Below are 27005 nucleotides of genomic sequence, written 5' to 3' on the forward strand. Positions count from 1 at the left end.
TCTCAGCTCTTCAGCTCAAGGAGAGCGCTCTACCACTTGAGCCACAGCACCACTTCCGGTTTTCTGGAGATTAATTGGAGATAAGAGTCTCAAGGACTTTGAACTGTAATCCTCAGATCTCAGCCTCCTGAGTAGCTAGGATTAAAGACACAAGCTACCACCACCCAGCAAATCTTACCCTTTTTGCCCCAAATTCAGGCAAAGACCTTTTTGTACCTCTTCCATGATCTCTCCTCCCTCCAGGGGACTCACTGCCCTGAATTCAGTGTTGATGAGCTCTGCATGTTTCTTGAGATTTTCCTTAGAATATATCCTTAAACAATATGCAGTGTTATTCTGCATATTTTAATGTCTAAATAAATGGATACTACATAGTTTAATGTCTTTCACAGCTTGCTTTTTTGCCTATGCTGTATTATATTTGTGGGATTCAGATATATTCACAGTTTGCTCATTTTCACTGAAATGTTGTTCTTAATTTTCATAGCACCCTAATCTCCTGGCACAGAGCACTTAGCCTGTGATCTTAACCCTTTGATCTCCCTCCTCCCCCTCATTCTAGATATTGACTCCAGGGGGATTTTGATATTTAATCTTACCTAAGACCCAGGGTATATTCTCTTGGCACCTGATGGTCCTGTGAAGGTCCTGAAGAGGAGATCTGGGAGGAGAGACCCTCTAGAAATCTCTGCTTCTGTCCAGCAGGACTAGAGTAGTGAGCTGGCTAGAATGGGACTTCTATAATAGCGACCGTCATCATCCATTACACTGTGCCAGGCACCATTCCAGCACTTCTCAGACATCGACTCATTCAATGTTCCTTCACAGGGGAGAAGCTAGGATGGTCCCCATTTCCAAGGGAGAAAATTGAGGCATGGATCATTGAAGGGACCTATCCAAAATTCCAGCCAGGATTTGACCCTGCTTCAGTTACAACCTATGCCCCATGAGTGAGGCAGTCATGTTGGGGCCCTGGTGTTCACAGGCTGTAAGTTCCCAAGCCCGAGGACAGGCCTCACTTGCTGCCGTAGGAACCCCTAGGAGACTCAGGCCCAGGGATGCCAAGTTTTGCTTCATTCCAGCCTAGCCTAGGCTTCCTTAGCCATATAGAGGAGGATGGAAGTTAGGCAGAAGGCCAGGACCCCAGGGCAGTGTTGGGATTCCGTGAGCCTCAGTCTATTTGTTTGAAAAATGGGGGATAGTGTGAGAATAGGTGGAGACTTTCAGACTAGATGGTATCTAAAGTTTCTTGCCTCTCCAAATTGTGAGAGCCACACAAGGTTGGCAGACACATTCTGCAAGGGCCAGCAAGTGCGTGCTGCAAACACGGAGGCTCCCACAGCCTCTGTCGTGACTTCCCAGTGCCGCTGCCGCTCGGAAGCAGATGGACCATAGGTAAATGGAAGAACATGGCTCTGGGCCAACAAAACTCTTTGCGGATGATGAAATTTGAATTTCATAGAGTGGTTCACTTGTCATGAAATGCTATTTGTCTTTTGATTTTTTTCCCCTCGCCATTTAACAATGTAAAAAAAACAAAACAAAAAAATCCCAATGTTCTCAGTTCACAGGTGACATTAAAATGAGCAGTAGGTTCGATCTGGTCTATGTCCTTTTTGTCAATTCCTGTTCTAGAAAGAAAGGCCTGTGTGAAGATACTGTGATTTCAATTACAACTCTTCTACTTTTGAGCCAGACAAGCATGAGTAAGTATTTAACCTCTCTGAACCCATTACATTTTTTTTTCTACAGTGGAGACATTGCCACTTACCCCAAGCTTCCCCCAGCAGGAAGAGACTAAAATGAGAAGAGAGGGTAGATTCAAGGGAGAACTCAAATCGTGTAATTCCTTAGAAAAGCAAAGTCAGAATTCAACAAAACAAACACCAGGAAGCAGATAACTTGAAAGGGGTGAGGTGGACTAAAGAGGAGAGGGGTAGACGAATGAAGAGGAGACGGTGGTGAGAATGCAGTCGAGAATTCAACGTATATCCTACAAAATTAAGAAAAGTGAGAGCACAGGTGGGTGGGGGAGGGATGAATGAGAATGTTGGAAGAGGTGATACAGATCAAGAGGCAGTGTTATATTCATATACTGCTTTATTGAATGGCAACTCTTTTGTACAACTACTTAAAGATTTAAAAAAATTAAGTCTATCTATCAGTTATAGGGACTGGCTTAGTAATGCTAATAAGCCCATGGTTACCATCTCTCTCCCTAGAAGCTCTTACAAGTTGGAAAATTCAGGTTACTCTTTGTCCCCTCTCTAACTCCTGCTGCTATGCACCCTCTTGGTCCCCAGCACCCACTCCTCAAAAGGCCCAACCTATCCAGAAGGAGGAGCCAAGATCAGTGTGTTCCACCTACTCTCCTGAAACCCTGTGCCCAGAGGCCTTGCCCTGAGAAGGATGCACTTGAATGTAGCAGAACCTGTGGACCAGACAGAGCTGACACTTCTCCCCAGACATACAGACGTTGGCAAGCTCTCTATCTATACTGCAGCTTATGGTACTTTGTGTAGAAATGTTGCTAATTGGTGGCTCCCAAAAGCCACATGGCTAGTTTGTGTCAGGGCCCTTGTGTCATTAACACAGGATCCTTTCTCTTTTTTTCTTTGTCAAGTTGTGGGGCCTTGAACTCAGGGCCAAGGCACTGGTTTTTGGTGTTTTTCCTTTCTCAAGGCTAGTGCTCTATCACTTGGAACCACCTACTTCCAAATTTTGAGTGGTTAATTGGAGGTAAGAGTCCCATGGCCTTCCCTGCCCAGATTGGCTTCAAACAGCAATCCTCAGATATCAGCCTAAGTAGCTAGGATTATTGGCATGGGCCACCAGTGCCTGCTAGGGGAAGTATCTTAGGAGTAGGGAAAAGAGATGGAGGTTAGGCATTGCCAGACTGTGAGCGTCCTAGGCCCAGAGCCTGGTGGTGGGCAGCCCTGACTGAGCTTTACAGAAAGAACCATAGGCAAAGACCAAGCACAAGCTCAGCCCCGCCCGCCCCACCCCCTCCCTCCAGCCACGTGCCTTCTAAATTCCAACCCAGTGGGATAGGGACACAGATGGAGTCCCTCGCCCTTGCTTTTCAAGCAAATTTAGGCAGGAGAAGAAAGGGCCTGCAGGCAGGAGCACCCTGCCATGTCTCCCCGCAAGGCCTTCCCGCAATGCACTGGTTTGTTCATCTGCTTAGAGCAGCCGGAACAAAACACCACAGATGCAATGCCTTATGCTGCAGAAATTGCCTTTCCTGCCCTTCTGTAGGTTAGAAGTTCAAGATCAAGGTGCTGACAGCTTTGGTCTCTCCTGAGGGCTCTGTCTCAGCTCGCACACAGATGACCGCCTTCTCACTGTGTCCTCACATGGCCTTTCCTTCCTTCCTTTCTTTCTTCTTTTTTTTTTTTTTGCAGTACTGAGATTTGAATGTTGGTCCTTGAGTTTACTAGGCAAATTACTCTACTTCCTGAGCCATGCCTCTACTCCTTTTTTTCTTCCTTTAGTTATTTTCCCAGATAGGATCTTAAAGTGTTTTGCCTATGCCAGCCTCAGACTATGATCTTCTGACCTACACTTCCCATGTAACTTGGATGACAAGAGTGCATCACCATGCCCAGCTTGTTGGTTCAGAGGAGCATCTTATCTGAACTTTTTGCCCTGATAGGCCTCAAACTATGACCCTCCTGATTTCTACTGCCCAAGTAGCTAAGAATTGCAGATGTGTGCCACTATACCCATCCGCCTTTTCCGCTTGTACATATTCCTCTGGTATCTCTTTTTGTCTTTAAATTTCCTTTTGTTATAAGGACATCAGTCATATTGAAGTAGGACCTGCCCTTAGAAGTTCATTTTAATCTAATGACTATCTTAAGATCTTGCCTCCAAGCCACATTCTTGGGGTACAGGGGATACGGGCTTCAACATACAGCATTTCATCTCCAAGCCTGAGCTCATCTCCTCTCCATCTATGTCAAACCAATGCTGAGCAGCTTTTGACACCCTAATTCCCCAGAGTCTTACAGACAGGCAGGACATCATTATAGAGATGGGGGGGGGGATCAATGGAGAATATGCCTGTGTGAATGAGCAGGGCCTGGGGTTAGTGGTGGGCATTCTCCTCAGTATGAAACTGGCACACACACACACACACACACACACACACACACACACACACACAATGTGCCCACCGGCAGTTCTAGGGACCTATGATTGCAGGACAACTAAGGGAGGCCTTTTGTTTTTCTTTTTCCTTCCTTCTTTTCTTCCTTTTCTTCCTTCCTTCCTTCCCTCCTTCCTTCCTTCCTTCCCTCCTTCCTTCCTTCCTTCCTTCCTTGCTTCCTTCCTTCCTTCCTTCCTTCCTTCCTTCCTTCCTTCCTTCCTTCCTTCCTTCCTTCCTTCCTTCCTTCCTCCCTTCCTGCTTGCTTGCTTGCTTGCTTGCTTGCTTTCATGCCTGGATCTTGAACTCCAGGGCCTGGGTACTGTCCCTGAGCTTTTGTGGTCCAGGCTACCACTCTACCACTTGAGCCGTAGCTCCACTTCCAGCTCTTTGGTAGTTAATTGGAGATGAGAGTCTCATGGACTTTCTTGCCTGGGCTGGCTTTGAACTGCGATTAGCACAGGCCTTTGAAGACCCTCACACCCAGCACCTGGAAGCTCTATCTATACTTCAGCTTGTGTATGTATCTGCCACTCCATGGCTGGCATGACTGAGCGGTGCAGTGAGCCAAGCTTTGGACCTAAAGAGGGCTCCTCACCTCCACCTACTGTGGAAGCCATTGCACCTACCTAAGCTCCAGCTGCTCATTCAGGCTCAGCTCACACGGGTTTAGGGGCAGTGAGTGGCAGTTGCAGAGCACTGGAGGCCAGGGCATCTAGCAGGAAGGATTTCCATCCCACCTGCCCTGAGCCCTTTGCGGGCCCTTGCTCAGGTCCCTGCAATGCAGGAGAGAACTTTCTCCATGCTGGAGGGAGAGGCGCCCCACTCCAGCACTCCTCCATGGCTGCCCCCCTCCTTAGATCTTCCTCCCTCCCCAGCAGTCAGGGGAGGGTGGCTGGCAGGCTGGGAGCTGGCTCACAGGCTGCCTGTCCCTTTGTGCGTACCTCCCAGTACGATTATTAAACGCAAATTACAAAAGACGTGACCCAAACGATCTTTATTTCTTCTTTCAACAAGTGTTGCCTGCAGGGCCCTGATTCTGAATTCCGTTTCAATTATCTTGGCCATTTTAGGCACAAAACGGCTGGTGTTTGTAATTACCAGTGAGGAAGGCGGCAGAGAGAAGAAGTCTACAGGCTCTTCCAGGCATGGGCCTCTCCGGTCTGAACTTGCCTTGCAGAACGCATCACCACATGACAGGTGCCTACGAGGAGGTTGCAGAGTCACAGGCTGCGAGTCCACGTTCCCCAAAACGATCTCAAGAGCCTCTGAGGGCCACAGAAAGACCTATACCATTTCCTGTTCCAATCACCTCTGCAAGGGGCTATACCAGACCAGCTGTGTCTACACTTCAGATGGGGCAATGATCATCCTCTAGACTGCCTGTCCACAGGCTGTATGGGCCAGCAAGAGCATGGAAGACATGGAAGCATGGAAGGCAACAGAATGAATAGTCCTGTGAGCTCTTCCCAGGCACCCCCTGGTCCCTTCCTCATCCAGGCAAAGGACAGGACATCTAGCTTCCAAATGTGCCAGAGAGATCTGCCATGTTGGAACAAATGACCTTGGGCAAGTGTATGACCTTGCTGAGCCTCCATCAGGCAACATCTGCAAAACAGGTCCAGTCAGTCATGGAACCTCCATGACAAAGAACTATTGGGAGGACTCAGTACAATGGGATATAAAACCTCAGCACCATGCCTGGCACAGAGTATGTGTCCCACCATAGGAGCTGTTAGAGTTACACACAAATCAATTCAGACATTCAATAAATTGCATTTTTCCTAGCAGCTCCAGCCAAAGCCACAGGTGTAACATCTCAGTAGTCTCTCCATCCCCCCCACCCTCATCTACCTCCCACCCATCTTACCTTGTCACCCTGCTTCTTCCTGAGCACCCTCTATCCTGGGGGAAGGCCTAGAGACCAAAGGGATGCGAAGTTGATAGGCTGGCAGCTTGCTGCTGGTGGCCTTGCCCCTACTGGAGGGCTCCTGCGAACAGACCCAGGCCTAGGCTGGCCGACGGGAGGGGCAATTTACAGCCTTGCAGAGCCAGGCCTGGGTGAGTCATTTGTCACACCACGCCCGGGCACCTTGTTCTACCTGTGTTGAGTGTGTTTTATTGGTGTTGAGCAGAGAGAGGCCAGAGCGGAATCAGGGATAGGAAAGCCACTCAAGTGAAAAATGAGGAAAGCCAAATGAAATTGAGGAGAGGGAGAGAGAGGGAGAGGCAGCAGGGAAGGAGGTGAAGGGGTGGATTGTAAAACACAAGACAAATGTGTGCAGGAGCCCTGGGGTTATGAGAGAAAGGCACACATGGCTACTGCAGCTCCCAGATTCCATCACAGGCCTGGAGAAAAGACATCAGGCCCAGCTGAGAGCCCACAAGAGCCCCTGACCACACAGGTTGCAGGATCCAAAGAAGAAGGTTTTCAATGGAAAAGCAAAAACCCTCAGCCTCTCTCCCCAGCCCCCAGCCCACCCTGGGAAATGAAGGCCCAGACTGATCTACTTAGAATTTCATACCCTTCTTTTAGTGTCCCTCAGCACAGAAGTTTCAAGTCCAAAATCATAGAATGAGCTTCTGCAGTGAGGTAGATATAGAGATCACCCTGTTAGGAACAAGGAAAAGAAAGAGGGAGAGAGAGGCTGGGGAAGAGAAGAGAGGCAGATAGAAAGATAGACACTGGGCTTTGTGCCTGCAACAAGCCACTAAAGGTGCATTTTTAATTAAATTTATACAAAATGTGTCAGTTTTATCTCTAGGTTTCAAACCTGACTCTTTTCTATCAAAGGAAAGTATTGATCTCCATTGCCCCGGAGCTACCTGACTGAATTAAACAGAATAAATAGAAGGAGGAGGACTGAAGGGCTCGGAAATAACTGCAGAGAGGCAAAAATCTAATGGCTCCATAGTCATTTGCTGCAATTAAAAAACAAAACCATTTAGAGGGCTGGTTAACACCTTGAAGTCAGAAAACTCCTGCTTCAAAAAAAAAAAAAGGCTCCAAACAGCTCCCAGGCAAAACATTTTAATTGCTATAAATCCTTCCATCTCTTGCTGGCACTTGGGTTTCTATGCATTTTGCAACACCCGGGCACATGTGAACACCGTTCTGACTCACAGCACCTCACATGTGTCAGAAACCTCCATCTCGAGTTCTTTGCACCCAGAGCTCTATGAAGACAATGTCTTCCACCGCAGACATTCACTCAAGCCTGATGAGCCAGGCAACAGTGTGTCTCTGTCTACCTCAGTTTCCTTATTGACAAAAATAGAACAATAGCAAACTGCTCCTAGGGTTGTTGCAAGGAGGAAGTACTCTATTAAAACATCCTTAAAACATCCTGGTGATTCCTGGTGCTGGTGGCTCACATTTGCAATCCTAGCTACTCAGAAGGCGGACATCTGAGGATCCTGACTTGAAGCTAGCCTGAGCAAGAAAGTCCATGAGATTCTTATCTCCAATTAACCAGCAAAGAGCCAGAAGTAGAGCTGTGGCTCAAGTGGTAGAGCACTAGCCTTGAGCAAAAAAAAAATCTCAGGGACAGAACCCAGGCCCTGAGTTCAAGCCCTAGTACTGGCATAGACAAACAAACAAATAAATAGTGTGACATTGTGGCCAGAATAAATGCAGCACAAGTGGGAATATCCACTCACTGACAGCATTGGATTTTATTCTCCCAGAGGTAGGGAACTTTGTGAAAAGCCGGGGACCATTCTTGTGCTTTGATCTTATCAATCATATTTTCTTATTTGTGATACTTCCCCTGTAAGTGTATGAGTTATGAATCTTGGCCCATATGACCTCCAATTTTGTCTCATATGGCATTAGAAATGAGACATGCCAATCACCTCAAGGACTGCAGAGTTAGGGACAGGCCACCATGGTGATGGTGCCTTTTGGCCAGCTCTCTTGCTATTGCTTAAATCTCAACCAGGATCAACTTGGTGACATGTGGACTGTACAGGTGCACAGGGCTCCACACAGGGGCCCCACCATTGGCTTCCTGTTCCATAGTCTCTGTCTTGAAATTCTTAATCGTTTTTTGAGCAAAGCGCTTTGGATATTTACTTGCCACTACTTAGGAAGCCTATGTGGCTCTTGGGACATCCTACCCCACCCTACCTGTTCCCTTGACACTTCTCTCAATCCCCACTGTTTCCAGGTGCTGAATATCAATGCGGTCTCCAAGCCAGAGGCCAAATCCAATCCATCCTCCCCTTTTCAGTCCTGAACACTACCTCACTCAGGCCATCCTCACCTCAAATCTGAATTGCAAACACTTCCCCTGTTGAAGTCATTTCCTCTTCAATCCGTTCTCAGCAAGGCGGACTGAGGCCTGGCCAGGCTCCATCACTAAGCCAAGGTTAGCTCACTGATGCAGTAATAGCCCAAGTGGGGTGTCTATGCCAGTGGAGAAGCACCATTGGGAAGCTCATTAGGGATTTAGATTCATGGTCTCCCCAAAGCCAGACCTGCAGCATCAAGAGTCTGGTCTGTGTAATAAGTCCCCCATGATTCACAGGCTTGCTGAGGTTTGAGTTGCATTGTTTTTCAGTGGGTACTGGTCTTCAGTCACTCAGTTCCCCAGCCCTCCAGACCCAGTGTGGCCCTTCTAGGACTCATCCTCTGTCCTCATGAGTAGAACGACCAGGCTGCCAAGCCATCACTCCTCTGCCTATCAGGAGAGCAATTGTTCCCATCTCCACCTGGGCAGTAGTGTGCTGACCAGCACTGCTTAATTAAATAGGGGGAAAGATCAGGTTGATGCCAGATAAGTAGGCAGGATTAGGACAGACAGAAAGAATGGACAGAGGGGAGCTGTCAGCACCCTGGCCCATCTAGAGTGATCATTAATAATGATAAGCAGGAAAAATGGTAATAATAAAAGAACTAATGAACTAGTTCTGAAAGTGACAGTTGATGGATTCTGATAGAAGGCTGAGCCCTAGGTGCTGCTGCCCAGAGGGCAGGGGATGGGGGAGGCCAGAGGAAGAGGCTCTGATTATAGTGGAGGCTCCCTGCACCCTCTGCTTTCAAGAGACTGATTTAGCCAGGGGTGTTTAGTTACCCTACACTCCCCTCTTCCTTCAGAAGACCACAGGGCTCATAGACATAGAGCTTATCTGAAACACTATGTTTAAAATGAACATTCCAGGGCACCACCCCCAGAGATTTTGAGTCTTTTCATCTGGGGTAGATGCCATGTACCTGCATTTCTTAAACCTTCCCTGGGAGGTCTGGGGCAGGTAGATTAAGAACCATTCTGTGAAATATGTGAATTTATGTAGGACACACTGTGTGTCTACATACTTGTGATAGCAACTACCAAAGAACAGATAATGACAGGGTGAGGAAGGTGGAACCTGAGCCTTCCAGACAAGCTCAACAAAGCCAGGTAAAGGTGCCACAGGAAAGAAGCATGTTCCACGATTGCCCATGCTTGTCAAGCATTCACATTGCTAGCGATCAGGGACTCAAACCTGGAGGAAAAGGCAAGACAGGGCTTGGCATGGCTAGCGAGCCCAACCACTGTGCTAGCCCTTGAAGTTACTGCTATGGGGAGAGGGGGGCATGTGCAGGATGGGTCCCACAGGGAAGTGGAACTCTGCTTCTGTGCCTCAGCCAGCAGTTTGCAACCTCTGCTTTAGACAAAGCTTCTCAAATGGGGAAGGGGCTTTGGGCAGGTCCTTGATGGGTGCATATTCTTAAGCCTTCTGTACCCATAGGCTTTGATCTACTAGCTTGGGGGCCCAGAAACCTGTATGTTTAATAAGCTCTATAGGAGAGATTCTGCCCATAGGCAGGTGACCGCCTCTGAAAACCCTGCCTCATAGATGTTGACAATTTTCCTGTGCCCACTAGGAAAACCCCTTAAAATCTCCATTTAAAGCAGGTGGTCTGAAGGCAGTCTCAGTGCCTTGGGTTCAAAGACAGGACTCCTATACTAAGTGTCCCTGTTATGCTGAGCTGATGGGCAGAGGCTCCAAGGGGCAGAGCCACCTCTCATTGGCCATGGGCATGGACCATCACTCAGTGAGGAAGAACCTGGTGGACAGACAGACATGGGTGTACCCCTTAGCAAGAGGAGGAACCATACGAACACAGACAGATACATAAAGCAGGAAGGGATGCTGCTTACCTGACTGAAGGATGTTCTCTTTCTCTTTTTCTTAGAATCCTGAATTCTACAGGCACCAGGCAAGCCATTGGGTGCATGAAGTATGTAGTTTTGCAAAAGGGGTTACTGCCATACCCTTAAGAGGCTGCAACTCAACCCTCCCTTCCCAGAAGTCTCTGCCCCCTCAAGCAGGACCACCTGCAGCCTACTCTTTGGCTCCTCTGGGCAGCAGACTCCAAGGAGGGCTGGAAGTACAGATTCGATATGGGTCACACCTGTGAAGGAAAAGACACTTGGTGAAGAAACAGGAGCAGCAGGAAAAGGCCTCAGGTGGTCACAGAGGTCTGACACCTGGGCAGAGCAGGGCTGGCAAGCCTCAGACCCAGCACAGCCTTGAGAAGGGGTTGGCCAGGCCACCAGGAGCTCCTGCACAGAGACTGCCACGGAAGACTCCTGCACTGGCCCCAAGGGCTGAGTCCTCTACTACACCATGTCCCTTATCTAGCGGCCTATGAGTGTCTCAGACCCTGAAGACAGAGTCCCCAGAGGCCATCAGCTGACCACACTCCTCATTCCCCCTTCCCACCATAGCAAGGGACTCATCCCCAGGGTAGATGCTGCTAGCTGTGGGTAGGTGTGGTCTCCAACCCCTGAGACCAGCTTTACAAGGACACCTTCCTTTCACTCTGTGCCTTCCTGAGAACACACTGTCCACTCCAGGACAGACAGTCTTAAACAGCCTGTAGCAGAGTGGTCAGTCTTGGAAATGTCCCAGGATTCTGGTAAACACCTGTCAGAGCCATACTGGACACAAGGTTAGGCTCCTGGTTAGGATCACAGCAGGTGAGCCTACATCAGGCAGGGATCTGGCCTGCCACAAAGGAACAAGTTCATGTCAGGAGTGTGACCATGGGGTGGTGTCCTCGGGGAACAGAATCCTCATTGGCAAAAGGAGGAAGTTGGGCAGAGTTCTCAGCGTCAAATGCTTGTAGGAGCCAGGCAGCATGTAGATAGGGGCACCCAGGGAACACACAAGTTGGGGGGCTGCCACTCTGCTGCCACATTAAAGGGGATCGCTTCACAGTGGACTCAGGGCCTCCACAAGTGAGGTAGCCCCAGATCGCTGGACCAGAAACAGCTGGAAATCCAGGCTTCAATAGGAAGCCTTTTATTTTTAAATGTGAATAAGAAAGTAAACAGCAGGGTGCTGGTGCCTCACACTTGTAATCTTAGCTTCTCAGGAGACTGAGAATCTGAGGGTTGAGGTTCAAAGCCAGCCTGGGCAAGAAAGGTCCTAAGACTCTTATCTCCAATTAACCACCAGAAAACTGGAAGTGGGGCTATGGCTCAAAGTGGTAGAGCACCAGCCTTGGGCAAAAGAGCCCAGGAAGAGTGCCCAAGCCCTTTTTGAAAGTAGTAAGTTGTGTGGAACATGTCCTGTGGCCAAATCAGCCTGCCAGCTGCATCCATGGGCTTGATGCATACTTAAGCCCAGTCAGGACTAAGTGCTCCATGACTTAGGGTTGGGGACATGTAACCATCTCCTGTCCATACAGTGTGGCCAGAACTAGTGTTCACTGAGTACTGAAGTTGCTCCATACAGGCACTGGCTCAGTTAATCAGCACTTGGAAGAGCAGAGGGTGACTCTGCCATCCTCCAAAGGCTTAGCTGTGCATCCTCCTGCCTCTCTTTCCCCAGCATCCCACAAGAAACTCCTTAGGCGGCCCAGATGGCCTAATGAGGGTCCTGAGAGCATAGTTGGGTCCCCAGATGATTGAGCCTCTCCACCCAGAGTGAGCTTCCCCAACCATTGCTGTTGTCCCTGGCACCCCAGTGTGCTGGGGAAGGTGGCTGCAGCTAGAGCTCTGGCAGAGAGAGTTTACAGGATTCTTCTCCCAGCCCCGCCCATAACATGTGGTTCTTTTTGTAGCAAGCACACAAGGGTCCTTTGTGCCTCCTCCCCAAAGCAGGGCTGAGCGCTGCAGAGGCAGCAGATGTTCCTAGGCCCGCTGGCCAGTCCTCATTCCGCAGCAGCCAAGAGCCCCTACACCCCGGGAATTGTGGGCTAATGCTTGGCCCTGGCTAGGTCCCCTCTCTCTCTCTGACCCCTCCAGCCCAGGTCACCATGACAGATGCTGGGAACATATGCCATGAATTAATTCACTCCAGCAGAGCCACAGAGGAGCAGCCTCTTCCTCTGTCTGCTCCACCAGTCTTGCTTGCTGACTTCTGCCTTGCCAAAAGGAGTATCTTTTGGATTGTTGCCCCTCCCTTGCTCCTAGCGCCCCGCTCCCTTGGGCTTTTTCTTCTTTCTCCTAATCCCACTGCCACAGGGAATTGCCTCTTAGTAACTCCTGCCCTTACCTCTACCTCTCAGAATGCATCAAAGGGCTGAGGAGCCCAGAAATCCCTCCCTCTTCTGCCTCCAGATAGATGTCCCCATTTTCCTAGGAAAGGAAAGTCCTTAAGAGAAGTTTGTCTTTCTGAGGGTTAAGAATCTTCCTACCATTCCAGTCTTTCCTTACATCTAACTCAAATCACTCCTGCTGCAATAAATTTTCTAGATAAAAATAAGTTGAACTTTGGGAACACACCTTTAGTTATTTCTCATCTTCATCCTTCCCTCTAAGTGGGGAGGTTTGGAGAACTTTTTTTCTGGAAAGGGCTAGATAGTATATGTTTCAGGCTTTGTAGGCCAAATGGTCTATGTGCAACTAAGTTCCTTTGTGTTTTCTTCCTTCCTTCCTTCCCTCCCTCCCTCTGCCCCTTCCTTCCTTTCTTCCTGTTTTTTTCTTTCTCTTTCTTTTTTTTTTGTATGTGGTTCCTGGGGCTTGAACTCAGGGACTGGGAGCTCAAGGGTGGTGCTCTACTACGTTAGCCACACCTCCACTTCTAGCTTTTTGGCAGTGAATTGGAGATAAGACTCTTAACAGACTTTCTTGCCCAGGCTGGCTTCAAGCTGTGTCCTCAGATCTCAGCCTCCTGAAAAGGTAGGATTACAGATGTGAGCTACCAGAGCCTGGATGCAACAAAGTTTTACAACAAAAGCAGTAACAGACTAGACTACAAGTAAAGACACAGCATGGCTGTGCACAGCTGTACTCCAGACAAGTGTCACAGACTAGGGTGGGCTGGATTTGGCCTGTGGGCTGGAAGTTAGTGGCCCTAACTCTCAGCAAACCAACACTGCCTCTGTTCTCAGTGCACACAGCAGCTCCCCTTGCTCCCCTCCCACCTGCGCTTGGCAGCAGCTCCTGTGGGTTATGGTATGCACATTCATGTAAGTACCATACTTTGGTCAGGCAACACTGAATGAACAGGTTAGAAGTATTTGTTTGCTTCTGGAGCACATAGATGTAAAAACTCTTCAGGGTCCCAAGTCTCAGTAAAGTCCAAGCCAAAAGCCAGGACTAGCTAGAGATGCCCTCAAGTTCAACTGTCAGCCTGGCCTGACTAATTTCCAGGCCCTAGGTCTGGACCTTAAAGTTTCCATGGAACAATCCGGGTGGGGATCTCTTAATGCCACCTGACCTGCTGGCAGCCAGTAGCCACCTCATGACCTCTACTGCTCATTGTCCCTGCCCTCTCAGGGCAGTATTAGCAGGTTTGCTTCTCCGGGCTAAGGAAGGAAGAAGCACACAACAGACTGAGGGAAGTTTCACTAAAGCTTCCTTGCAGGAGCGGACCCCACTCCCACAGACCTCTCCAGTGATAGGCCGGCCTTGAACACAGGGAAGGCTGGGTTTCTCCTCTGTCCTGTTGCTTTACCCCAGAGGCAGCTTGACCTTCTCCTACCCCTTAAACAGGCTGAGACCATGGCAGCCTTTTGGCTCTTGAAAACCCTGATCTTTTGGAGCATTTGCCTGGAGATCAGCTTCATTTTCTGTTTCTTCAGGTCTTTCTGCAAGGCCTCTTCTGAACACCCATTTTCAATTGTCTTTCCTACTCCTGCTGTCCATGCCTCCGTGTTATCTGATACCCAGCACCCGCTCTAGGCATGGAGTTCGGTCTGCTTCTCTATCTGCAGAGCTCACAACAGAGCCTGGCAGGTGGCAATAATCTTTCACAAACGAATGAATGAACTACAAACAGCATCTCTGCAGTAACTACCCAATGTCAAAGAGAAGGGGTGGGTTGTAAGAGCTCAGCAGGGACTATGTGAGCCTGCTTCCATGTGACAGGAGCCAGTGGAGTAGAAACAGATGGGAAATAACCAGACAGGGGCCACATGGAGGAAGCAGCACCATTTTGTGCTTGGTTATAGTCTTACCCTTTTGGTTATCTTCTGGTGAGGTTCCTAGAATCTGGGCTGTGTTGTCACATAAGGAAGGCTTCTTGGAAGGAACTGGGCAGATGTTGATTCTGGAACATCTCTGAAGATGATGCTCAAGGGCTGCGTAAAGACCACAAGGGACAAGGCCAGGGAAAGGACATATCACAGGAGATGTGGTGGCACATGGCCTTCACCTGAGTCTGGGCTTAAATCTCTCAGTTTAGAGCTGTCGTTTGGCAGGGTCTGCTGGTTTCAAGCTCGGGGCCAGGCCTCTTGAGTATAGCCATATTGTAGGCCTGTGGGTACCTTAGAGATGAGAAGATACCTGCTTTGGGGATGGGGAGAAAGGCAATTTCTCCTACAGAACTTCTAATTCTTCTTTCTTTCTTTTTTCTGTGCTAGTCCTGGGCTGGAACCCAAGGCCTGAGCATTGTCCCTGAGCTTCTTTTGCTCAAGGTTAGTGTGCTACCACTTGAGCCACAGCACTACTTCCAGCTTTTTCTGAGTTGTTTATTGGAGATAAGAGTCTCATGGCTTTTACTGCCTGGGCTGGCAGCAAAACCAGAACCAGTAATCCTTAGATTTTAACTTCCTGAGTAGCTAGGATTACAGGTGTGAGCCGCCAGCTCCCCACCTAATTATGTCCATTCTAAGCAAGATCACTTCCTTAAGCTGAAGGCTACAGGTGGCACATGAAGACAGGCATCAAAGCACAGTGGAGTCTGGCAACTTAGTTTTGAATTGCAGCACTGGTGCTCAATCTTGACTAATTTCATTTCCCGGAGCCTCACTTACCTCATCTATCAAATGGGATAATCACAGGATGTATGCTCACAGGGTTGTGAGGACTGAGCACAGAGAAAGCTCAATGCAAGTTAGATCCTGTTGCTGCCATTAGAAAAGTGGGGGAAGGAGAGAACCTCCAGTCACTGGCTCTGCTGACTGAAGACCTCCAAGGCTGTCGGAGCCCTCAGGCAGTGGAGTTTGCTGGTAATTAAGGGACTAGAAATAAGGCTTTTCTCCTTTGGGTTTCAGAATGATAGAGGCTCAAGCAAAACCAGCCTGGATAGAAACTTCTCAGTGGTCACAGGAATTATTCCAAAGAACATGTGTCTGGACTGAAAATGTGACTCTGGAAAAAGAAAATGGGACCCCAAAGCCACTAAGTCCCTGAGTTTATAATTAACCAACTAGCATAGGTTCTTTCCATTCTGGAGCCCTGGGCTCACCAGGAAGGGCACTGTAGTCACACAAAAATAACCCCCTAGTGGGTTTTTGATGTGCTGAGCCTCTTTGTTTTTCTGAATTTTAATGAAGGGCTCTCCAGGCAGGGTAAGAGAAGCACTCAGTGCTCCCTGTGGCCCACCAGTGGACTTTTAGCTCTGGCAGCCTGCATGGGCTGCGTCAAAGCAGTGGCAAGAAGAGGCCTGCAGGAGAGGTCCCTGTCTTTAGAGAAGTCTTGGAGAAAGCAAAAACAACAACAAGAGGCATCTTGTTGTTTGGGTTAGTGGGGCTGCAGGGACATCCAGCCATGTTGGAAGAGGTGGTGGTAAAGGCAGGGAGCAGTACAGACCAGCCATTGCTTAAGGAAGGGTCAGGAGTCACTGAAAGCAGGGTGAGGAGGAACGGTGGACCCTTACATGGGGTCAGGTAGACTAGGCCCTCCCAGTGAGAACTGGCATGGGGGGGGGCAGAAAGGGGGGCAAGTAGAGGCAACAAGGAGACTGCTGTCCCAACAGCTGCCAGCCCTGCTGAGAACACCCACAGCTGGCTACCCAGCACATGCGGAAGGTGACAGGGCAGTTCCACTGACACACCTGCTGGCACGGAGGGCCACAGTCAGAAAAGCATCCTGCTAGCCTTCCCAGGATACCAGCAGGCAACTGTCAACAACCTCCTGCCACTCCGCCTCCAGGTCTTCTCCTCTAGGGAGCTACTGAGGCGTCCTGAGAAGTGGCAACTACCAATAGGAGCACCCCTCCTCATGCTCTTCAACGATGTGAGAGTTCAGAGCTCCCATCAGATTATTTAAAAGTTACCTTCTTGCCAGGCATGGTAATGCATGCTTGTAATCTCAGTACTCAAGAGAGTTCAAAGCCAGCCTGGGCTACACACCAAAACCCTGTTTCAATATCCCACTACAAAAAAATAAAAATAAAAAAATGCTGCCCTCCTTCACTCATAAAGAGAGTGCTGGAAAGAAATGAAGGAAGTGACCACAGAATAAAGCCATTTATTGCATTTGTATGATCCAATGTGGTCTACTGAAAATACTTTTATTACAAAATATTTCATATAAAAATTCGATGCTGCTGCGAGCTCCTTTGGTTTTAGGCTCTTTGCATTTGCTCAAGTCCAGTGCAGAGGTTCCGAGCTCAGGTGTTCTGAGGGGTTACCTCGGGCTCCTCTTCCGTCTCAGGTAGCAGCTCCCACTCACTGAGAAGCTCAGAGGACACCTCCGTGTACAGATGGTCCCAGTCCCAGCCAACGTCATCCTGCCAAGAGCGACATCTCTAAATAAGACAAAGGAAGTTCTTCTCCCTCAGTTGTAGCCAACTTCCCATCTCACCTAGGCCTCACGGAGGTGCAGGCCAGCTTGGGAGCCTGCTGACTCTAGGAGCAACAAGGTTGGGAGTGGGGAGCTGTTACCGTACCTCTCGCAATTCTTGCTCTGGTGCAAGTACTTTGGTGAGGAGCTTCAGATCGATCTCACCATCCTGTAAATGCACAAATGGCAGGCAGAGGGGCCTTGAGGGTGTCACAAGTATCTTTCACAAAGGAGAGGCATTTGCGTTCATTAGAAATCCCCAAACTGAGACCCACAGAGGTGTGTTAATTGAAGAATACAACCATGAGGGGAACCACACAGCCACTGAGGAAGAAGGGAAGGCTACATAGTTCTCCAGGCTGGGCATGCACCAGAGGAAATGGTGACACCATATCCACAGGGGCAGAGGACAACAGGGTGGCCGCCAGGCACCATCAGATGCCCAGTGTTCATCCAGGGAGCAGGTTCCCAGCACTTGGAATGCCTGGGAATATTGTAGGTCATGTCACCCAGCATGATGCCCAAGGATGCTGCCAACAGAGGTGAGGTTGCCGGGCAGTTGTGGGAACGTGGAGGTGTGTACAGCTGTTGAGGAACTGAAGCTCTCTCCACAGAGGGGACCTAGCGCCACTTCTCCATGTGCTATTCCACTCACCAAGGTCTGAAAGGCTGAGTACTTCATGAGATCATTGTCCAGGTCACGGTAGGTCATCACCCGGTTCACTTGGATGCTGAAGGGAAGACAGAGTTTGAGAAACAATCACAAGAGCTTCCAAGGAAGCACCATCCCCAAACACTGAATGCAAACAAAATGTCCTAACAAAGTGAGAAAGGTGGATGGAGCCATCACCACAAAGCCTGGGATCCACACCTGGTTCTGCAAGGTCCACAATAGATAGTACGTGGATATATCCATTCATTTGTTCTCTGCTTCCTTGCCAACTTCACACCTAACTTAACGTACCTTGGAGGGGATGCCACCTGCAAAACAAAGTCTTCCTCTTGCACTTCTTCCAGATCTGGGATGATGGGAATATCTGCAATGAGAGGCAGAAACACAGCTATGCAGAGCATGGATGGGGATCTTGCCTGCTTCTCCACTTCCAGTGTGCCTTCCATCTACACCAGTGGTGTAGCTGGGCAGGACCCAAGGGACACTTAGACTCAGTATCCTGCCTTCAGGTAGCAAATGATGGGTATACTTTAGGGTTAAAGGTGGAGCTTCAAAATAATGGCATTTGCAGGGAAATGGATGGAGCTAGAAGAAATCATGTTAAGCGAAGTAAGCCAAGAGCAAAGAGACAAACGGTACATGCTCTCCCTGATAAGTGGATGTTAAATCCACTTAGGTGATACGACAAAATTAACAGAACTTAAGAAACAAAGAACTTCCACTCATCTGGTCGAACCACTACTAAATAACCCCATGTATGGTGTATATGTGTACGCCGTTATATGTTATAGACCGTGATAGACAATTTGCTCCAGGAAAGTTAGAATGAGTTTGTGACTTTGACTGACCAAAAAAAAAAAAAATAGGGTGATCTTTCATGTGATTGTTTCTAACAAATTTATAAGATTATATCTTTGTTGCTTTGTATGTCCCTCCCCCATGGTAGAACCCCTGCTTTCACTGTATTTGATGTTGGTATATGTGGAGGGGAAGGGAAAAAACAAGTCGTTAAAACAGGGATACAGGAGGACCCATTGCAACAATGAGATGGACAAGTTGTTATGTCGAAAAACTAACTTTACAACTTTGGCTGGGGGAGAGAGGATGCGAAAGGATGGGAAGGGGAAACAAAGGAGGAGGCTACAATGCTTGATAAGAAATGTATACTCATGGGGCTGGGAAGGTGGCTCAGTGGTGTGAGTGCTTGCCTTGCATGCATGAGGCCCTAGGTTCGATTCCTCAGCACCACATAAGCAGAAAAAGCTAGAAGTGGTGCTATGGCTCAAGTGGTAGAGCGCTAGCCTTGAGCTGAAGAGCTGAGGGACAGTGTCCAGGCCCAGAGTTCAGGAACCATGACTGGCAAAAAAAAAAAAAAAAAAAAAAAAGAAATGTACTCATTATCTTGCCCATGTAATTGTAACCCCTCTGTACAGTATTTTCACAATAAAAAAATATTTATTAAAAAAAAACTTAAAATTCAAAAAAAAAAAAAAAAAAGGTGGAGCTTCAGCAATTTCTTTGCTTCAGGCCTTATCCCAGAACCAGCTGCGAGAGAACCTCCTAGCAGGGTTCAGACATCCTTCCTGTGATTTCTCCAGTGATTCTGAGGCTTATGCCAGGTTAGGGGCCCTGAAGTGGACCTCCCTAGAGACATGTAGAGAAGGTAAAGAGAGTCCCAGCATTCAGAGACAGTTACAGGACAGAGGAAAATCTGGGAGGAACTAATGAATGTGCCTGGCATGGTTAGACACACAACTGATGATGTAAAATCATTGTGAGCAACTACCTACTCACGACCAAGATCTACCCATGCATCAGCTCTAGAAAGCAATAGTCCCAGTCTTGGCCACCACATTTCACCTGCAGCTGAAGGGCATTTTATTTATTTAAATTTGATTGTAAAGAGGGATTACAATTACAAAAGGAAGATAATGAGTACATTTCTTTTTGAACCGTGTTACCCGCTTCCTCATTTTCTCCTGTTTGCCCCCTCCACTCCCCTTTCCCCCACAGTGTCTAGTGAATACCAGATGATATGAGCTGGCTCCCCATTGCTGTTTCAGAGGGCAGAGTTTCCATCTGCCAGGCTTACTAGAACACAGTACTGATTCTAACCATCATATTTTTCTTGCTGTCTCATGGAGGTTTTCCTTCTCTGAACTGTCCAGACACAATTACAGATGCATGCAGAACACGAGGCCAGTTCTTCTATCAGTCTAACTACATTAGGAAATGGGACAGCATAGCACTTCATTATGGTAACTTCCTCAAGTTGCCAAAAATTGGCCATCTTCTCATTGGGACAAACCAAATTCCTGAAATGTTTCCTCTTCAAAGTCAGCATCACTGAGGGGTTGAGCGGTTTTGTTTTAATCAATTAAGAGCAGGAAAAAAAATCAATCAGGGGCAAGAAAAAAAATCCAAGTGGGACCAGACAGTTCTAGGATTTCCAAACTAACTGCAAAAACCAAAAGAAGGAAAAGGCCCAGAGAGGAGAGAGTGAAGAAAGCTTCATTTCTAAAAGAGGCCTGGAATCACTCCAAGAACAGCTGGGGAGGCTCCTGCCACTTTCAGCCGATTCATTATTTAGACTCTGCCATTGCTAAGCCAGAGTACATAAACGTCAGTTCTAAGCCTGCTGTCTTTATTATTACTCACAAACGATGTACCTGGAAAGAGACAGAGCAGGCAACGGAGAGGCAGACACACAAGAAATGAAACAGAAAGAGACAGGCAGAGAAAGATAGCGACAAGGGATGAAAATAAAGTGTTAACAGGAAATAAAGACACACACAACACCCCCAAAATAATGAGCACCATTCAGCAAGTCCTGTATCTAGAAAGGAGCTGTTCAAAGAGTAGCTTCCACTCCCTGACTCCTAAAAACTAGATGTGGAACCCACTAAGATTCCGCTTCTTATGCTACCACTACTAGCTCAGTGATTAGCACTGTGCAAGCTGACAGTGCCGCTTGCTCCTGAGCCCTGGCCAAGTGGGGCTCCAGGCTGGGAGTCAGCACAGCCCCTGCACAGGGACCTGACTGTGCCATGTGCCATCAGCAGTGTGACAGTTTTGGAGTGAGCCAGTTAGCTGCTCACTGTTGGCATTCCTCAGCTATGGAGTCCAGCCTGAGATGAATATTCAGAAGTTGATAAGAAAATGCCCCACGCTGAGTTTGGGGCTCAGGACGGGGTCTTCCCAAACTCCCCATTCCCTCTACAACTTTAGCATTTGGGTCCTGTCAACTCTGCCCAGCATCTCCAAGCTCAGAGGAATTGCACTTCTGCCCAATGTCCACTCGTGCTTCCCATGGGCTTCCCTCTTGGTCCCTACCTCCTTCTCCAAATGTGCACGAAGAGTGTGGGGCCGGCCCATCTGTGATGGATCAGAGGTCGGCGCAGGCCTTAGCAAGGGGGCCACTCAGAGTGGCACTGGTGGGGCTGGCCACACAGTGGGATTTCTCTCTAATTGGAAGCCTGGTGCCCAGTAGAACTCAGTGAAATGCCTGCATGGGACAAAGCCAGCAATGACAGCCAGGCCAAGGCAAGCTGGAACATTCCGGTGCAGTGACAGCTTGTGCCGTCGCAGCAGAGGCAGGCCATCCAATTCCCGGCCCCCAGCAGAACAGGTGGCCACAAAGCAGGTTTTGGGCAAACTTCAAAGAACTTCACCATTTTCTAGTTTCTGATTTATAATCACAGACAAGTGCTTGCTTATGTGGACATAATATGTTGTGGGGAGCTGTTTTTCCTTTTCTCTCCATCTCTTTTCCCAACCACACCTCTGTCACAGAAACCATGAACAAACTAAGAAATAAAGCAGACTTCAGAAATCTGCTTCTTCACTAAATTACTTAAAAGGAATGGTCCAGCTCTACTTTGCTTGAGTCAGAGACAGACTTGAGTATGTGGGCTGGTAGCCTAGTCTCATTCAGGTTTTAAAGTTTAACATGCAAAACTTAAGAGTGCTAACACACATAGTCTTGTTTTGGTACTAGTGAGCAACTAAAACATCTATCTATCTATCTATCTATCTATCTATCTATCTATCTATCTATCTATCTATCTATCTATCTATCCATCATCATCATCATCATCATCATCATCATCATCATCATCATCATCATCAGAAGAAGAAGAAGAAGAAGAAGAAGAAGAAGAAGAACCAAGAATCTTGAGCCTGCCCAGTGATGACTGTTTTTCAGAAGAGAATGTGTGAAAGTAGCATAGTTAATAAAGTCAAAGGCTAGGGTAAAGTTTAACATAAAATTTCACCTCCTGCCATGAGACCCAGTCATCTCCCTAGAAGCAATCAGTTAATTTCTTGTGTAGAATTTACTGGAGAGAGTTTACAAATATCAGCACATCAGTCCTTTTATGAATGCCTGCAAATCACATTACATACGCACTGTTCTGGGACTCCTATCCTTGCACCCTCTACAGATGTGGGGATTTCTTATTTTTTAAAATAATTGTCTAAATAGTATTCTATTGAATGAATGCTCCGCAATGCATTTAGTGAAGTCTGGAGACAATCTAATTTAGAATTTGGGACATGGGTGAGGGGTTAGGGAAGGTCTTCCTGAATGAAGGACAGAGCAGCTGCGAGTTGAAGCAAAGGGTAGCATGGGCAAAAGTGCAAAAGTAACTTGCAATTTGGAGATACTCAACGATGAAAACTTGCTCAAGCAGAAAAGTCTTCAAGACTTCTCCAATTAACCAACAAAATGCCAGACTGAAGGTGTGGTTCAAGTGGTAGAATGAGTAGGAAAGCTGGGTGAAAGGGAGAAGCCCTGAATTCAAGCCCTAGTACTAGTAAGAGAAGGGGGTGCGGGGAAGAGAGGGTGACAGAAGGGAGAGGAAGAGGGGGAGGGCAAAGGGAAGGGGGAGGGGGAGGGGAGGAAAACTCATCTTGATATTAGAACACTAGTGTCTGCACCTAAAAGACCCATCAGACAAAGCAAATACCAGAAATAAAACCACAGAAATAAATAAATGTAGTTTTGCTGGTAGAATAAAGAAAGAAAGAAAGGATGGGAAGGAGGGATGGAAGGATGAAGGGAGAGAGAAGAAAGTGGTGCCTAAAGAAATATTATAAATGTACAGAATAGCACTAGATCAGTCAGAACTGGCTTCAAAGAAGTAAGAAGTGGCTGTTTACCCCGAGATACATCCATCATGGGTAACATTAGCACAGGGGACAAAACCACTAACTACCAAACAAAATCCCAGAAGGGTTCTGTTCCACTCCCGAGGCCTGACATCAAGAACCAAGCTGCCTCTTCTGGTGAGGCGGCCTCCCATCTCTTGACACATCCTGCACTAGTCTGCATTTCCATCCAGCTGTCTGCATCTCCGGAACAGAAGCGAGTTTACTAGGTGGACATGAGTGTACCTCCAACACTATGCAGGCTTTTTACTTGTGAGAAGGAAGACCCACAGGACGCTACCTAGCCTGACCTTTGGTCCTACCAGGGCAGTGACATTTCAGGAAGGGAGCCCCTCCACTGTATGTCCCATTAGTTCATATTCTTTTTACTGCCTGCCTACCTTCATTCCCTCCTTTCCTCCCTCAATCCCTCCCTCCCTCTCTCTTCCTTCCCTCTTTTCCTCCCCTTTCCCTCTCCTCCGCTCCCATTATCACCTGCAAAGCTGGGGATAGACCCTGGCCCTGAACATGCTAGGTAAGTGTTTTACATGGAGCAAGGTCCTCAGCTCTTTGCTGGTTTTCTTGGTCAGAGATTTCTGTATGCATCCAGAAAGGCTTTTTATAAAGCTATAAAGTCTCTTCTGTATTCTAGCACATTCTCACCTTGACATCTTACTAAAATGATACAAGTAGTTGGCTTACCTCTACCCTACCAGGCCCCTTGGGATGTTTACTGACATCTGGCCCCTCACCTCGTGTACTAACTGCTCTCAAGCCCATATGCCTGTTTCCCAAGCTTCTTCCCACCCTGCTTGGCCGCTGCAGGGGATTTACAGGCAGGTAAGGCTCACACCCACCATTCAGAGCCAAGTTCAACTGCCAGTCCACATGAAAGCAATCTGGGCATGCTGCTTCAGGACACCCCCAGTAAAAGCAGCCCAGACCAATCCTAATTCCGTGCCCAAAGTCAACACATATTAGTAGAGCTTGCAAGCAAAAGAAAACAACATCCACATTTTTAGGAGATGGCAACTTTAAGCCAGAGATCATTATGATTTTCCTCTGCAGCTGCAAAACTTTGTTTTACTGAATGCTGTTACCTTCTGCATCACGTAGGGGGAATTTTAAACAGGCAAATGGAAGAAGGTCTGATTGAAGATGAAGTTAAGTGAAAGAAATTGGTCTCATTTAGCACATGACAGGATTCATCTGTGTTCCCAAGTCCACTGAGGTGGCATCATGGGCGTTTCATATTCATGAGCTGCTGCGACACTATGTCCCCTCATTTACAAAGAGCCGTGTTCAGCAAATTCTGTCCCTGTGGACACCCCGTGCATTTCATGGTCTTGTCAGAGAGACATCAAACGCTCCAGTAACCAAATACCAGAAAATGGCTTTAATTAGTGGATCTCAATCGTATAAATAATTTTTTTCTAAGTGGAAAAAATGGAGTTTTTTTTTTTAAAGGGAAAAGGGGGAAAGCAGTAGGCAACAGGCTTCAAACACTGAAGGAACAAGAGAAAGAGGTCTCGGAGGTGCTCCAGAGCGGTCCCCTGCACTCCCCAAATCAGGGGACAAGGGGCACAAACATGTCTCCAGGTCCTTGGCAGGCTTGCTTTATTAAGACTTGTCCCTTGTGATTTTGGCTGAGCAATGCGGGTCCATGCTGTCCTCACTACTGGCAGGCGAGGAGAGCTAGGGAACTGTGCTAGTGACCAGAGCACCAGGATTCAAAAACACAGGAGCAAGAAGGACCACAGCCCAGATGTGCAGCCAGTGCATGCTGTAGGGAGACGGAGGAGGCACCTGCCCTGGGATGTCAGTGTGAGGTGGCTCTTTTTATCTGTGTTCCAGATGTTGAAGTGCCCTGTGTTCCTGCTACACTGATTCTCTGCTAATGCTGCTGGGGAACAGAACAGACCTTGAGAGGAGGAAGGTGAACACTGTTCCTCAGAGCTGCTAGTGCTCAGACAACTCTTTTGGCCAATCCTGGGTGGAGACAAAAGCTTGGCCTGACTGACGCCTGACACAGACCAGGCCTCCCCATGGGTGGTTTCCGGCTGAATCATCAACAGGGAAGGAAGTGTGCTAAGGAAGCACTTGGCCCCTGGAAGTTTGCACTGTGAATATCTATCCTTATGCTGTTACCCATAGAGATGTCAGCCATGAATGTCATACCCCAGAGGGAAACTTCCCCCATGAGCCATGCCAGCCACTAACCACTGATCAGGCTAAAGGTGTCAGTATTGACAAACGGATGGGTGAACCTTGTAAAAGATTCACAGGCAGCGCTCATGAGAGACAAGCAGGGACCAACAGGGTTGTCCAAGGGGAGGGGAAAAAAACCTCAGTTAGCCCAGAGCCTTAAAGTACACAATTATGAGAAGACTTGTCACCTGGCAGAGTAGCCTCTAAAGACCATTATCAGACTGGTGACAAAGGAAATGAAGACATGCTTCCTCCCTCCTCCTTTCACTGCTTCCTGGTGGATTTCTGCAACTTTTGTCTGTAAAGATATATTAAGGACTACATGAGATGAACAATGAGTGGAGCCAGGCACTGAGTCACACCTGTAATCCTAGCTACTCAGGAGGCTGAGATCTGAGGACTCATGGTTCAAAACCAGCCTGGGCAGGAAAGTCTGTGAGACTCTTATCTCCAATTAACCACCAAAAGTCCAGAAGTAGAGCTGTGGCTCAACTGGTAGAGCATTAGCCGAGAGAGTGGGAGAAAGAGAATGAGAGAGCGAGGGAGAGAGAGCAAGAGAAAGAAAGAGCAAGAGGGAGAGAACAGACAGAGAGGAGAGAGGAGAGAGAGGAGGGGGAGAGAGAGGAGGGAGAGAGAGAGAGAGAGAGAGACAGACAGAGACAGAGAGACAGAGAGACAGAGAGACAGAGAGAGAGAGAGCACGCATGCGCTCAGGAAGAGCAACCCAGCCCTGAGTTCAAGTCCCATGACCAGCACATACACACACATGCACTTGCACACACTGAGTGGCTGGAAGGAATGAAGTCTGAAGAAGAGTCCACTCTCTTCAATCCAAGAGAGGATGAGTGTGACAGTATTAATGTGACAGAGAGTGATTTCACAGAGGCACGGTCAAAGTGTGACAGAAACCAGGCAAATCTAATTCTATTTCATCCTCTTCGTGTAACGCAGAGAAAAACAAGACAAACCACTCTGCTTTTATTCTAAATCCTTAGGTTTTGTATCCTTTCCTTATATATATTTATTAAAAAACTGCTCCTTTGATCAGTGGCACCCGTGACACCCCCAACATACGGGATGCTTCTGAGAGGCTCCCTCCGCGCAAGGCCACTGCTGGTGACAGCCAGCTGGTTTTGATCACAGCCATTCGGAATCGGATTTTCATAAGATAGATGAGGAGTCTTACTGCTGCTCGCTCTCTTATCAGATGAGAAACGAAGGGGGAGGGGGAGGACGGGTCCTGAGGGAGCAGCGCAACAATCAAGGGCTGCGTGGTTCTTTCTCTGTCCCTCCGCTGCTGCAATTTTCAAAGGAGTTTGCCTCGGGCACTTTTAAATGATGGTGTCTCAATTCTGTAATCATCTTTCAAGAGCTTTCTCTTAAAGGGTCTTTTAGGTAAACCCAGTCCGTCAAGCACACTTATGGACTCAGGAAGCACATTCCCAATGTGTCCTCTTGTGTGTATATGGGCGAGGCCACACACACTCCACACATAGTGAACATCTGTGAAGTTCTAGAAAGCTGAGAAGGAAGAACCACTTGATCATCAGTTTGCTTCTTGCAAGAGTGAGAGAATTTCCCGGTACCTCTTTCCAGATTGCTGCCATCCCTGGTGCTGCTGGTTCAGGTCCACGTGCAAGTGTCAGAAGGAAAAGACCTCTCTCCAAGTGAGGGCTAGATGATGTCCTACTTCCAGTCTCAGATGCATCAACACACCTGTCCCTTCTTATCTCAAGTGAACAATACCTGGCCGTCACCCTTACAACTGAGAACTGAGCCAGCTCTGTGCTCAGTCCCCAGACATCTCAGGCACACAGCCTATTCAAAGCAGCTCTCTTACTTTACCTGTCTTTTTCCATTGTACAGAGCATTGGGCTTTTTC

The 27005-nt window shown here is 48.0% G+C and overlaps 1 protein-coding gene across 2 annotated transcripts in view; it reads right to left on the bottom strand.

The window, feature by feature from the left end:
- Positions 1 to 16750: 16750 nt before the first annotated feature.
- Ift43 (intraflagellar transport 43) overlaps positions 16751 to 27005 on the bottom strand; it is a 75221-nt gene continuing 64966 nt past the window's right edge. The window contains exons 6-9 of one of the 2 annotated variants that reach the window (XM_069990256.1): positions 18059 to 18131; positions 17750 to 17825; positions 17201 to 17263; positions 16751 to 17041 (exon numbers count right to left, since the gene is read on the bottom strand). In XM_069990256.1, coding sequence (XP_069846357.1) covers positions 16922 to 17041; positions 17201 to 17263; positions 17750 to 17825; positions 18059 to 18131 — 332 coding nt within the window. In that variant the 3' untranslated portion in view covers positions 16751 to 16921. Of the gene's footprint in view, positions 17060 to 17200; positions 17264 to 17749; positions 17826 to 18058; positions 18132 to 27005 lie in introns of both variants that reach the window. The other variant, XM_069990173.1, reaches the window with a different exon arrangement.

This window comes from Dipodomys merriami, unplaced genomic scaffold (genome assembly GCF_024711535.1).
Source record: "Dipodomys merriami isolate MVZ:Mamm:240054 unplaced genomic scaffold, mDipMer1.0.p SCAF_1, whole genome shotgun sequence".
Lineage (NCBI taxonomy): Eukaryota > Metazoa > Chordata > Mammalia > Rodentia > Heteromyidae > Dipodomys > Dipodomys merriami.